At 61.0% G+C, this 12,666-nt stretch overlaps 1 protein-coding gene across 1 annotated transcript in view; it reads right to left on the bottom strand.

Moving 5' to 3' along the window:
• Nucleotides 1-2,345: 2,345 nt before the first annotated feature.
• Nucleotides 2,346-12,666, bottom strand: part of PCDH1 (protocadherin 1) — a 48,234-nt gene continuing 37,913 nt past the window's right edge. Inside the window, 1 exon segment of the mRNA XM_040573410.1 lies at nucleotides 2,346-6,319. Coding sequence (XP_040429344.1) covers nucleotides 5,934-6,319 — 386 coding nt within the window. The 3' untranslated portion in view covers nucleotides 2,346-5,933.

The raw sequence follows: 12,666 nt of genomic DNA, 5'->3' as shown, positions 1-12,666 counted from the left end.
AGCAGGGAAGGGAGGTGATTGTCCCCCTCTGCTCTGCCCTGATGAGGCCCCACCTGGAGTCCTGCGTCCAGGTCTGGGGTCCCCAGCACAAGAAAGTTGTTCATCTGTTGGAGTGGGTCCAGAGGAGGGTTACAAAGATGATCAGAGGCTGATGCACCTCTCCTATGAAGAAAGGCTGAGAGAGCTGGGGCTGTTCAGCCTGGAGAAGAGAAGGCTCTGGGGTGACTTCCTTATGGCTTTTCAGTATTTCAAGGGGGCTTATAAACAAGATGGAGAGTGACCTTTTGCTCAGTCAGATAATGACAGGACAAAGGGGAATGGCTTTAAACTTTAAGAGGGGAGATTTAGATGAGAGGTTAGGAGGAAATTCCTCACCCAGAGGGTGGTGAGGCACTGGAAGAGGCTGCCCAGAGAGGCTGTGGATGCCCCATCCCTGGAGGTGTCCAAGGCCAGGCTGGATGGGGCTTTGGGCAACCTGATCCAGTGGGTGGCATCCCTGCCTGTGGCAGGGTGTTGTAACCGGGTGATCTTTAAGGCCCCTTCCAACCTGAGATGTTCCATGATTCTGTGCATGTTGAGCCTGTGCCCCAAGCACCAGGCCAGCACAGCAGCAGCCCACTGCCTGCCCCCAGGCCAGCCGTGCATCTGCAGCCCCCACTGCAGCAGCAGCCGTGCCATCCCGTCACTCACCCGTGCGAGGAAACCACCATGGTGGGAAATCATCGTCTGGCCACCTCAGCCAGGTCTGCCTGGTCCGGGAGCCACCTCAGCAACATTTAATTTCTTTAACGATTCAGTGAAAATGGATCAGGCGTTTCTGTGACTTCCACCCAGTTCCCTGTTTCGGGCTTGCAGAAATGCTCGTTGCTCCAGAAGTGAGGACCTGAGACAGGGAACCAAGTAAAGGCAACCTTCTCTGCTTACTGACAACACTGCTTTAAACTTCACAGGCATTTTTACTGAGCAAGGCCCTGCTGGGACAAAGCCTCAGGAGAGGCAGTCTCCATCAGTAAGACAGTGCTGCTGCACCTGGTCAAAGCCCAAAGAGATCCCAGCCCTCTTCCACTTTGCTCCATGAGCACTGGAGATGAATCTGCCAAGTCTGCACAGGCAGCTGCACAGCTGAAGCTGAATGGGGGGGCCCTCAGGAGACAGGAGAATTGAGGTTTCCACCCAAATGCGTGGCCCTAGCCTGGCATCCTCCCAGAACATATGCAGGTCCTACAGTAAGGTGAGGACCCTTGCAAAGCAGATGTGCTTGCAGAACCCAGGTCAGACCAAAGCTTATGCAGCAGCTGGTCCCCTGCTGTTCCTTTTGTATATGTCCCCAGCCCACGTCCCCAGCCCATGGGAGGCCACCAAGCAGGAGGAGGAGAAGAGTGAAGAGGAAGAGAAGAAAGAGGAGGAGGAGGAGGAGGAGGAGGAGAAGAAGAAAGAAGAAGAGGAGGAGGAGGAGGAGAAGGAAGAAGAGGAGGAGGAGGAGGAAGAAGAGGAGGAGGAGGAGGAGGAGCCACCCCCTGCACACCTCCGAGCGCCCACAGACCCAGCAGGGACACCAGGGCCGGATTACTCGACTCCAGTTTGGCTCCTCATGATGCCCAGCCCTGTGGGAGCACCCTGGTCCCACCATACCTCTTCCATGTCCAGACGTGGGGTTCTCAGGCACCAAAACCCACCCTAAAGACAGTACTGACCAGGGAGCCCCGTGCACCCAGTGGTGCAGGGCAGCCGCAGCATCCTCTCAGCAGCATCCCTTCCCCGATCGATATTCGCTGTCATGGAAACCCAACAGTTCCCAGAGCAGCGTGTAGGGGGCTGGATGCTGGGGGGGGGGCGCGGGGGGTTGCTGCGTGGGGAGGGCGCAGGGAGCAGGGCAGGGGCGCAGGGGGGAGCGCGGTGCGGGAGGGTGAAGGTGGGAGGGACTGGAGGAGGTGGTATGGTGGGAGGAGGAGAAAAGGAGGTGTAAATGGGGGGCCAAGGGGTCTGCAGAGCCGGGGGTGAGTGGGGAGGAGGAAGGAGCACGAGGAGTGGGGGGGCACAAAGCCAGGAGGGCCTGGGAGGACCTGGGATGGTCCCTTCCCGGGTAACCCAGGGGCACGTCTGTGCTGCCTGCCCCCGTGCCAGCCGTGGGAGCCTGGCAGTGTCCTAGTTTGGGGTGGTGCAGATGTTTTGTGTGGGTCTAAAGGACCTAAACCACCTGCTTGGTGGAGGAGGTGGTGAAAGGGTGAGAAATGGTCCCCAAGGAGCAGCGATGGAGGTGGGAGCCACAGAGGCTGTCCGCCGCCCGCACGTGCCCTCTCCTGTGGGGAGGCGAGGTGTGGGAAGAAGCTGCCAGGCACAGGCACCCGGGTTTTCACACTTTTATTGTAAAGCTTTAGGAAGGGCTAATTACAATGGAGTTGGTCATCTGACAGCTCAGCAAACAAACAGAACAGGAGAGAACGGAAAGGGGATCACGACGGTGTCATGCTCACTGCTCTGAACAGAAAGTTACAAGGGAATCAATTGTGCTCACAGCGCCCGGGGAAAACCAAGCCCAAGGCCAAAAGCCTTCCCCGCACAGGGAAATGCATCACACATTGAGAGCAATACAACCTTAGCAAGAGGCGTTGCCTTAGACATAGGTCACCATCTGAAAAATAGTTGGGTACTTTACTCTGCCATAGGATTTCTCCTTTAGAAAAGCTACACCTGCATGTACATAAAACTGTACAAAAAACAAGGCATCACAAGCAAGGAAATGAAATCTCGTATAAATAGAACCAACACTGAAGAGCTACAAAGGGGTCGCTTAGATCCTTCCCACGCAGCCCGCCTGCTCCCTGGCTCCCACCTTTGGTTTTACCCCTGGCTTGTCCTAGTGCAGTGTGAGATACGGTGAACCCCCCCGCAGAGGCATCCAACCCCCTCCTCTTCCCTGTGCTTGTCTAGGCTGGAGCCCGTGGGGAGCGTTCCCCCACGTGCACGGAGGCTTTATCCTTCTGGCTTATAATTGTGCAAATGAGCTTCTTTCCAACAGCACCTCTTCTTCGTACAACCCCCTCACCCCCCCAAGACTGGTCCCCAGTGACACCATCATCTTCACCCCCCCCCCATTGCCCCATCCCAGCACCAATGCCCAGTATTTTCTCCTCCCCACGGATCTGCTGCCCCCCTTTGGCAACCCATGGAGGACCCGCTCCCTCTGCCCCCTCTGTTCCTCCCCATACACCTGCCCTCACCCCCCCCAAGATGCCCATCCCCTCTCCACCACCCCACTGTGCTCCCCTCCAAAGACCCAGCCCCAACACCCCTCTGAGCGCCCACCCAAACTCGTCACCCCTTATTCCTCCAATCCCATGGCTCCCATTCCCATGTCACCCACCCCCATGGCTTCCATCCCTCCCATCCCCATGACATCCATCCCCACGGCTCCCATCCCTCCCATGCCCTTGGCTCCCATCCCCAAGGCACGAATCCCCATGTCATCCATCCCTCCCATCCCCACGGCTCCCATCCCCACGGCTCCCATCCCTCCCAACCCCATGGGTCCCCGGGAACCTGTCCCCTCTGCACTCACCCCCCCCTTTGCAACACGCTCGCACCGAGAACATCGCCAGGCGCTCCAGGAGACAAGACAGCAACCCCAGCCACAGGGCTTGGAGCTTCGGGGTCCTGCTGGTGGCCCCGAGCAGAAGGTAGGGAGCCCACCCGCAGGCAGCAGCCAGGGGAAGCTGGTCTTGGACAAGCACCCCTCTGATCTGGGTCTGCCGGGGGGTCCCCAAGAGGGGCACCGGACACTGCCGCCGCCGGAGCCGCGGGGAGGCGTGAGCAGTCGAGTTGGCAGTGGAGTCAGAGATCCTGGCCAGCGCGGCCAAATTGCACATTCTGCCCAGTTAGGCCCTGAAACTACAGAGCTACAATTAAAAACAAGTTCAGGAGCGTGACCTGCTCAGGCAGCCAGGCCAGGAGAGCGTGGCCCCACTGCGTGGCCGCGGGTAGAGCAGGGACGCCTGGACGGACGGCCACCTGGAGCGAGGCGCCTGCCCCACGGGGCCACCGGCCGGCGGGTGGGGAGCAGCAGCGGGGGGCCGGGAGGAGGGTCCTGCCCCCTCCGGGTGGCACCCTGAGGTCCCCGGGGCAGGTGAGGAGCAGGGCTGGGGCCGCGCAGCCCCGCAGGTCACTGGGAGCTGGCCGCATCCTGCCACCGCTGCCCAAGCAAAGGGAGAGGAGCTGCTCAGAGAGGGGCTGCTGGAGTTGGGAGGTGGGCAGGGGGTCCCCAACAGGCACTGCAGCGCCGGCAGGGCAGCCCGCTGGCCGCAGCAGCCGGTGGGGCGGCGCTGGGGCGCCGTGTCCCTGCGGTGTCCCCACCCCGTGCTGGTCGAGCCATTGGTGAGAAGAGCCCTGGCCTCTCCCCGTGCACGGACCGAGGGTGAGCAGCGGGGGAAACCGTCCTGCAGCTACCACTGGCCTTGCTCCCTAAGGAAGATCCCAGAGATGAAGACGACCGACGCGCAAGTACGGGAAGAACAAGGGTGCAGCACAGCCCGTCCCCACGTCCCAGCGGGGAGGGGGGGACGGGGGAAGGGTGACCCAGGAATGAGGCGTGAGTCCCCCAGAGCCCTCCTGCTGGGGTCACCCAAAAAACAGGCGGAGGTGCTCAGGGACGCACCACCTGGGCATCCCCGCTCCGGCGTGCGCATCTCCGGGAGCGCCGTCCCCGCCGCCTGCGCGGTGTCACCCGCTTGGGTACCCTGCAGGGGAGCCGGGGGCAGCGGGGACCGGACAATGGAAGAGAAAGCTGGAGCCCGTGAGAGCGGCCCTGTGGCCTAAGGGCGGTGGGACACCAGCGGGCAGGGGCGTGGTGGCCCCCGGCGTGACCCTGAGACAACGCTCCTCCTGACGAAGGCAATGGTGGCTTACAGGCGGACAGGACGGAGGTCGAAGGCATGGCACAGCCGGCCCCACTGGCATCCCCGGCCCCGCAGGAGGCACAAGGCGATGGGCTGAGACGCCACAGCCGATGCCGACCTCCCTGCCAGCGGAGTGGGACTGAGGGCTTCTCCGGACCCAGCCGGTCCCTTGCCTGGGGACTTCCCCGTCCCTCCTCCGGCCATCGGGCGCAGGGCCACCAGGGACACCCCCAGCGCGGCCCCCACCTACGGCACCGGGCAGTCCCTAGGGACCCTGCAGCTTGTGGGCACAGTGACAACGTTCCGAAAGAGATCCAGGCTGAAAAATAGTCAAGTCCCTACAGTCCGGCTAGGGCTGCCCCTCTCCTCCAGCTCCCCAGCTGCTGTTTCAGGGACTGGTCACATCTCTATTTACAATATAGAACACGAGTGTGGGCCGGACGCTGCGCTCCCGCGGGCTCTTCCACGCAGCAAACCATTCAAAGCTGGAACTTGCTCCCTGTGGATTGGGATTGTGTGTGTGTGTGTTCGTTTAAATGTCTTTTGTTTCAAGGACAATAAAAAGTTTCGATCAGGCAGGACTTGAATGTCATTCCTAAGGTTCGTATTTACAGGAGTCTACAGCAAAGAGCCGGGCAGCTCGCTCCCTGTGCGCGGGGACACCCCTCGTCCTAAGCCCCAGGAACTCCACCAGCTCTGCGCGGACCTTTGGTACGTCAGCCCTTCTCCCCGGCCATGCCCTCCGCACCAGGAGCCTGCCCAGCCCTCCCCGACCACGCAGTTCAGAGGCACGCACCCGCAAGTGCTCAGAAATCGGGTTTTGGATGCCTTCACCCCTCCCACCCGCCCCGGAAAATGGGTTATAAAGGCGCTCCTTCCATCCCTGCCTTGCCCTGCCCTGCTGTCCTCACAGCCCCTGGGCACCTCAACCACCACCCGGAGGAGACCCGGCCACAGGAGCCTGTAAAGCATCGAAGTTTCAAATGTTCCTCTGGACGCTGGCCTCAGAAGCACGTCTGCTCCTGGCCCCTCGGGCCAGCCTCACAGGTATATCTCCCTCTTGGTGGTCTGGGACGAGGGGGTGGTGGCTGGCTGGAAGTCCGAGGTCTGGGTGAGAGGAATTTCCTCCATGGGAGAGTCCTTGCAGGGCTCATGGCTACTATTGGAGAAGGCACTGTACGTGGGGAGCAGGCGGAGGTTGGCCATTTTGGTGCTGCGCTCTTCTGAGAGTCTGGGGCTGCCATTCCCGACTTGCTCTTGACTCCCTCTGTCTTGGTAAGGCACAAAAGTGGAGAGTTTGAGGGCGTTCTTGGGCCTGCGGCTGGGGGAGGATTGGCCGGGCATCCAGCAGGTGTCGGAGTGGCCGAACTCCGTGCACTCCCGGGTACAGGTCCCAGTCATGGCTACATCGGGCAGAGGCCGGAGATCTGCAAGAAGCAAGGGAGAGCATTGTTAGGCACGGCCGGGACCCGCCAGGTCGGTGGGGTGAGGCTGGAGGTCCCCCCGGCACCCATGGGGTGACCAAGAGGGCCGGGCTCCCAGGCCAGAGAGGGACCCCGCGACCCCTTGGGAGGAGGATCAGGGCTGGGAGGCCTCTGCCCTCCTGCAGCGGGGGGACGGGGACGGACAGACACGCGGCCACCCGGGGAATGGAGGCAGAGCTGGGTGGGGAGCCCAAGGCTCCTGGCAGCCGATGCCTCCTGCCAAGCTCAGCCCAGCTCCCCACGGACAATAAATCCCTGCAGTGGGTGCAGGTGGGACAACAGCGAGGCAGAGCTCCCTGCGCCCACCCTAGGGCCCAGGAATCCCCCTGGTCCCGCACCCTTGGACACCCCAAAAGCTTCATCATGCATGGACAGGAGTCCTCAGAGAACTGCCCCAAACACAGCCAGGCTTTTCACTGCCTTGAGGTACAGCCAGGTCTCCTGAGCACCAGCCATGGGCCATCCTGCCCTGCTTGCCACCGGCCAGCCTAAGTACCAATTGGAGGTTCCTCCCCGAAACCAGCCAGAGGTCCTCGGACCTCTCCTGGTCTCCCAGAGTCTGAGAACATGGCAAAGCACACCTGGGCGAGCCCACGGCCACCCTAGAGTGGCTGGACGTTTCTGATACCCGTGGATCCCTGTCCCAGGTGTGTCCAAACTTCTCTGTGCCAAACACCCGCCCGTGAGAGCGCTGGATATCTGAGGGCATCATAGCTCCCTGCTTGCTGGAAAGTGGCCACCAGCTGCACCGTGTCGTGGGCTGGTGTCCTCAGGCACCGGCCACTCTCCATCCCAGACATTTCGAGGCCTTGCTGTGCCCTGGCCACATGTCCTGGCCACAGGGAGTGCCCTTCACAGGTCTGCAGAGGCCCCAGTGTGGCATTTCCAGGCGGAGGTGAGCGACCCTTCAGGAGCCGTCCCGGACACAAGCCATCCCTTGCCATCAGCCCCCTCGGGGCACCACACAACCCCCCCTCTGCCACCGCCAGGACACTTCACTGCCACAGGCGCCTGCTGGCCGCTCAAGGCTGGTGCCGATGCTGGGACAGAAGCGCAGGCTGCTCAGGACCCCTGGCCCTGGGAGGGAGCAAACCAGAGCCCTTTGTAGCGTGCTGAGGCTCTGTCCCTGCAGCACATCCCTCCTGCCACCAGCCTGGGGCTCGAGGACACGTGTGTCCCCAAGTCACCCTGCACAGCCTTCACACACAGGCACCACCATGGCTGCAACGAGGAGAAGGCTCTGTACAATGCTGGGAACGGTTGGAAAGGGTCAGAAGTGAGAGCTAAAGGGACAGGCATGGACGAGGGGGCACGGTTAGCAGTGAACCAGTGTGGGAACGTATCTTGCCCTAAAACAACCCCCACTGCATCCCAAATTGTCCCGTCCGCTGGCGCACGTGTTAGCTGTGATATCCTGGCAGACGCCACAAGGACATACCTCCGTGCAGACCCCCTTCACAGCCTGCTCCGCTCAGGGGACTCTAATGAGGAGCAGAAAAAGGACGAGAGGGTCACATCAGTGCACAGCCCCAGCCTCCACCAGCCCTCCCCGTTGCATTGCACCAAGCCCCAAAATGTCCTCTCGGTACCCACTGCCTCCAAGGAGTCCCTTGGCCTCTCCTGGCCCCGCTCCAGCCTCCTCCAGGCTGCTTGGCCACCGGTGCCAAGCTCTCACTGGTTTCTCCAGCCTCACCCTAGCCTCTCAGCTGGCCCTTGCAGGGCTCACAGAGCCTGTGGCCACCCGGCTCGTGGTGGCCCAAGCCCTGCAGGCAGATGTGCGCACAGGCACACTGCTACGACCCAACTGGATGTGCTTCCGTGGGCGCTCAGGTGGGCACACGCAAAGGAACCCGCGCGCAGGGGACAGCCATGCTCATGCTGCAGGGTGCAACAGCAGGGGACCAAGCATCACGGGGACCAAGGTGCCCCCACATGCCACCGTGAGAGCTCAGCTTGCCAGCGCAGGGCTTTGGGATCATTCTCAGGGCCATGGACGAACTGTCCTACCCTGAGCACATGCAGAGTTGCCTCATTTATTTTTCTGAGCCACAGGTAGAGAGAAACACTCAAAGCCAGAGGTGGGATACCTCAGTTTTCACCTCTCAGGACTAACAGGATGCTCTGGTAGCCGCTGGCCACGTTGTGTTGCCTTTCGCTTCTGTTCAAGAAGCAACGTCTCCGTCTCCTGTCATCTCCTTTCCCAACGCAAAATTTGGACAGCTGGTCATCATTTCCACATCCAGAAAGCCTGGGTGCTGCTCACTCATGCAATGGGGAGTCCTGGGTGCCCCCACTTCCTGCTCCGAGGGAAGGTGCTCTGCCGAGGGCAGGGCTGAAATAAAGCCACCTCTCCAGGGAACAAAGCTATGGAGATTTCCTTGCACCAATAGCAGCTGAGAAATCGCAGGGTCAAGCAGGAACTCGGTGTTCAGGGTCTTTTATTCTGCTTTTCCCATTGTCTGTTTCTGGCACGAAAGCCGTTTTCCAGCGTTGTCTCTTGCAGTGAGATGCTGGCACCCGCGCTCTCCGCTAAAGGAGCGCATTATGTGCCGCGAGCACAACCAGCTCCGCTTCCAGAGCCCGGGAACGGGGCAGGGTGCAATTCCTGAATAGCCCCAATTTACAGCAAACACGACCCCACGGCCTAATTCTCAGCACATGCCGGTGGGCTGGAGTTCAATGTGCCACCACAGGCAAGCACAAATCTTTGGGGGTAAGCGCCGGTGGGAATCCTGCCCACAAAGGGCCGATTCTGGGTGCGAGGTCCATGCAGACGCTGTTTCCCAGAGCTTTGCCTGTTCACTGCACGCCAGAGGGGTCAGCCCATCCTGTTATCAGCATCTCCGTGCCAGAAGGCTGAACGTCCCTGCCCCGAGGGATGCGTGCTTGTTTGGGCATCTGCAGCCCACTGGTTCCCCCCTTTCTATTGCTTGGCTCTCTCCGGTTGCCTGGGGGCTGCTCGGCCTCATTGCATAGGAATGAGCCGGGGCAGTAAAAGTCGCATCCCTTTGAACTTTTCAGATGAAAAGGGGGCTTTATGGGACATGCATTCAGAGATGCTCTGGGTCCGGCCCTGGCTGGAGGAGGGGAAGCTCCCTGAGCAGCAGCCCTGTTCTCCCCCCTCTTCTCCCGGCATCCAGGGCACCTCTGCTCTTTTGGAAGGAGTCTTGTGCCGGGCGGTCTCCTTAGAGGCACATATTGGTGCCGCTGCTAATTATCTCTCTATATCCCACTTGCAAGGGCTCCTCTAGTAGTGTTATTGCTCTTCATGGGAGATTTCAACAGTGCACTTGAGTGCCATTAGACAGGAGACAAAAGCAGGCAGCATCACTCAGCAGGCACTTCCATCTCCTGCAGTAGATGGGCTGGGGCTCCCTCGCCCACTACAAGCCAGGTATCTTCAAGCACAGGCTGACAGCCAGCCCGGACCACAGCTTTTTGCCACCATCTCCAACGTGCACGCTCTGGTTTGGTTCTTCCACTCGTGTCAGACATCATCAGTACCATAAGCACGGTGCTCAGGGCTGGGGGAGCGGGGATGCTGCAGCACACAGGGACAGGTATTTAGGGGCGAGGGGATGCAGAGGAGCAGCTCTGGGAAGGAGGAACATGGGGCTGGGGGTGTGAGACAGCAGGGCACAGCAGAGGATGCAGAGAAGCCCAGGAGGGGCAAGAGGGAAGCAGAGCATGCGAGGAGGGAGCGGGGAGGCTCAGGGCTACGGGGAGATTGGGAGAGCAGCTGGGAGGCAAAGCAGGACGCATTCCTGAAGTGTTAGATCGGAAAGACTTGTCTTCCCTACCTGACGGCATGGAGAACATCAGACCCTAACTTCAACCAGCCCCCCCCACTCAGAACCCAACAGCACTGCTCTTCTCCCAGGCCATCCCACCTGGGATGGGGAAGCCAGGAATTGCTCTCCAAACTGCTGGCTTTTGGCCGAGGCAGGACACTGCTCCTAGCATGGGCTGCTTCACCAACTCCGCTCCCTGGTGCGGACATCTGGCAACACCACTCCTCCTGCACCGAGCCCTCGGGGCTCTGCAGAGCATTGCTGGGACGTCCCTTATGGTGGTGACCTTCCATGGCACCCTGTCCCAGCAGGACCGTCCTCCCTGCCCGTGTCCCTGCCATGGAAACAGCTCCTCCCTGGTGTTGCTCTCTCCCACAGCTCCCTACAGCACACCTCCCTCAAATTGGTGCCATTCCCCAGCTCCACCCTAGCTCACTGGGGCCATTCCTGAACCATCACTCCCTCCATGTCCCACCCCCAAAGCTCTCGCACCTACAGACACCAGCACCTGCAGGCTTCCCCCAGCAGGCCCCATTCCCCCGCACGCTCCCGCTGCCAGGTACCATTCTCCTGCTCTCCCCAGGCACCACTCCCCTACAGGAGCCTACCTCCAGGCAGCACTCCCCTGCCGCGTTCCCCCCTACAGGTGCCATCCCCTCTCCGTGCCGCTCCCGGCGAGCACCGTTCCCCCACAGCGCTGATGCCTACACTACAGGTACCGGTCCCCCGCGGTGCCACCACGTCCCCCAGGTGCCACGTTTCACAGCACTGTTCCCTCCAGATACCTCTCCCCCTGCCGTGCCGCTTGCTCCAGGCACCACTGCTGCATGGGCTGCTCCCTCACAGTGCAGCCGGTTGGGTAGCGCGCCCCAAAATCCTGGTTTTGTATGCTGCGGCCCCAGTGCTCTCCATGTCTTCACACCCCGGTCCTGCAGGGATGCGTCCCCTGCACCATCCCTCCCCTCGACGCACCCTCCTCCGTGCCTTTCTCCCGCACCTCTGGCAGCAGGAGGTGCTCAACAGCCCGTCCCCTGCTCGTCCCCTGACTTGGCGTGAGCTTTCTTTGGTGCGCAGGAGCTCAGGGGCTCTGCCCCAGTGCCCCTTCCCCTTCAGAGAGCTTTTGGGAGGGGGGAGCCGTGCTGCAGGTGGCTGCGGAGCCCCGCGCTGCTTTGCAGAGCCCCGACACCAGGTCCTCCCCTTCAAGGCCCCCCAGACGAGGTGGGCACGACAAGTGGATGCTCGCCTTCTGGACACGGGGGGACCGGAGCACCAAGCTCACCTCCTGCAGTCCCCCACCAACCCCCTCTGGTCCCTGATTCCCACGCTGCACGTGGCCACCAGCACAAGCCCTATACCTCCAGAGCAGCACCAGCGTGACACCAATTTCTCTTTCCAGGCCTTGGGGAAGGCGGCTGGACCGATGCCCATTTCCACAGCGATGCTCCAGAGATCAATGAGCAGAGAAATATCAGAAGCTGAGCGCACAAGCAGCGCGCTCCCCGCCGTCCACGTCAGTCCCTATTTTTCCTAGAATGAGCTCATGCCATCCCCACAACACCCGGGCAGACGGTTTGCAGGACCACTCCTCGCACTACAACACCCAGACAGACGGCTTCGGGGACCAATTCTAGCACGACAACACCCAGGCAGATGGCTTTCCAAACTTAACACCGTCGTGACAGCGCACAGACAGATGGCTGCCGGTGTCTGGGCGCGACCCTACAGTGCCCATCAAGGTGGTTACTGCAGCTCCACGCCACACCTACAGATCCTGGGCCATGGTGAGCATCACCAGCGCTCGCAATAAATACTGAGAAAGATCCGGCTCTGATGTCAGCACGCAGGTGGATCTCTCCTGGGCACCAAAGTCAACAGATACAGCGCACGCAGCCTTCTCCCCCAGACCCTGCAGCAGCGAGCAGCGCTCCCCTAACGCTGAACAATGGTGTCTAAACACCAGTGCAGACAGCTCGCTCCAAAGTTAATGGCCTGTCAGCCCCCAGATGCACACACAGATCAAACCATGGCCCCTGGAGTATATTACAGCAGCATATACTAACTGCAGCACCGAAGCAAACGACTTCCCAGATCCTGCCAAGGGTATCACAGCAGAACCAGCGTGTAATTAATGGGGACAGATGCACCCACCAGCCTCAGCATCACCGGCACAGGTAGCGTAACGCTAAAACGCTTTGTCACAGGCCTCGGCAGTGAGGGCCCGAGCCCAGGCTCCCAGGGGACATCTTCCACCTCCTTCCCTTGCTGCTGGGGCTGGAGGGGCCACGTCCCCACCGCCGCTGCACCTGCAGCCCGCGGGTGGCTGTGACACACGAGCATCCCGCAGCCATCGCCGCGGCAATGGGATGCGGGTCGCACCGCTGGCACCGGGAGCATCCAGACCGAAGGCTCTGGGTTCTGATCATGCTCCTGAGGCTCAGAGGAAGATCTCCAAAATCACCGGCCCCCCGACTTCACCGCAAACCCTGCAGTACTCAGGGA

The sequence above is a fragment of the Cygnus olor genome, chromosome 14, assembly GCF_009769625.2.
Source record: "Cygnus olor isolate bCygOlo1 chromosome 14, bCygOlo1.pri.v2, whole genome shotgun sequence".
NCBI classification, from domain to species: Eukaryota; Metazoa; Chordata; class Aves; order Anseriformes; family Anatidae; genus Cygnus; species Cygnus olor.
This window is presented reverse-complemented; position numbering and strand designations above follow the sequence as displayed.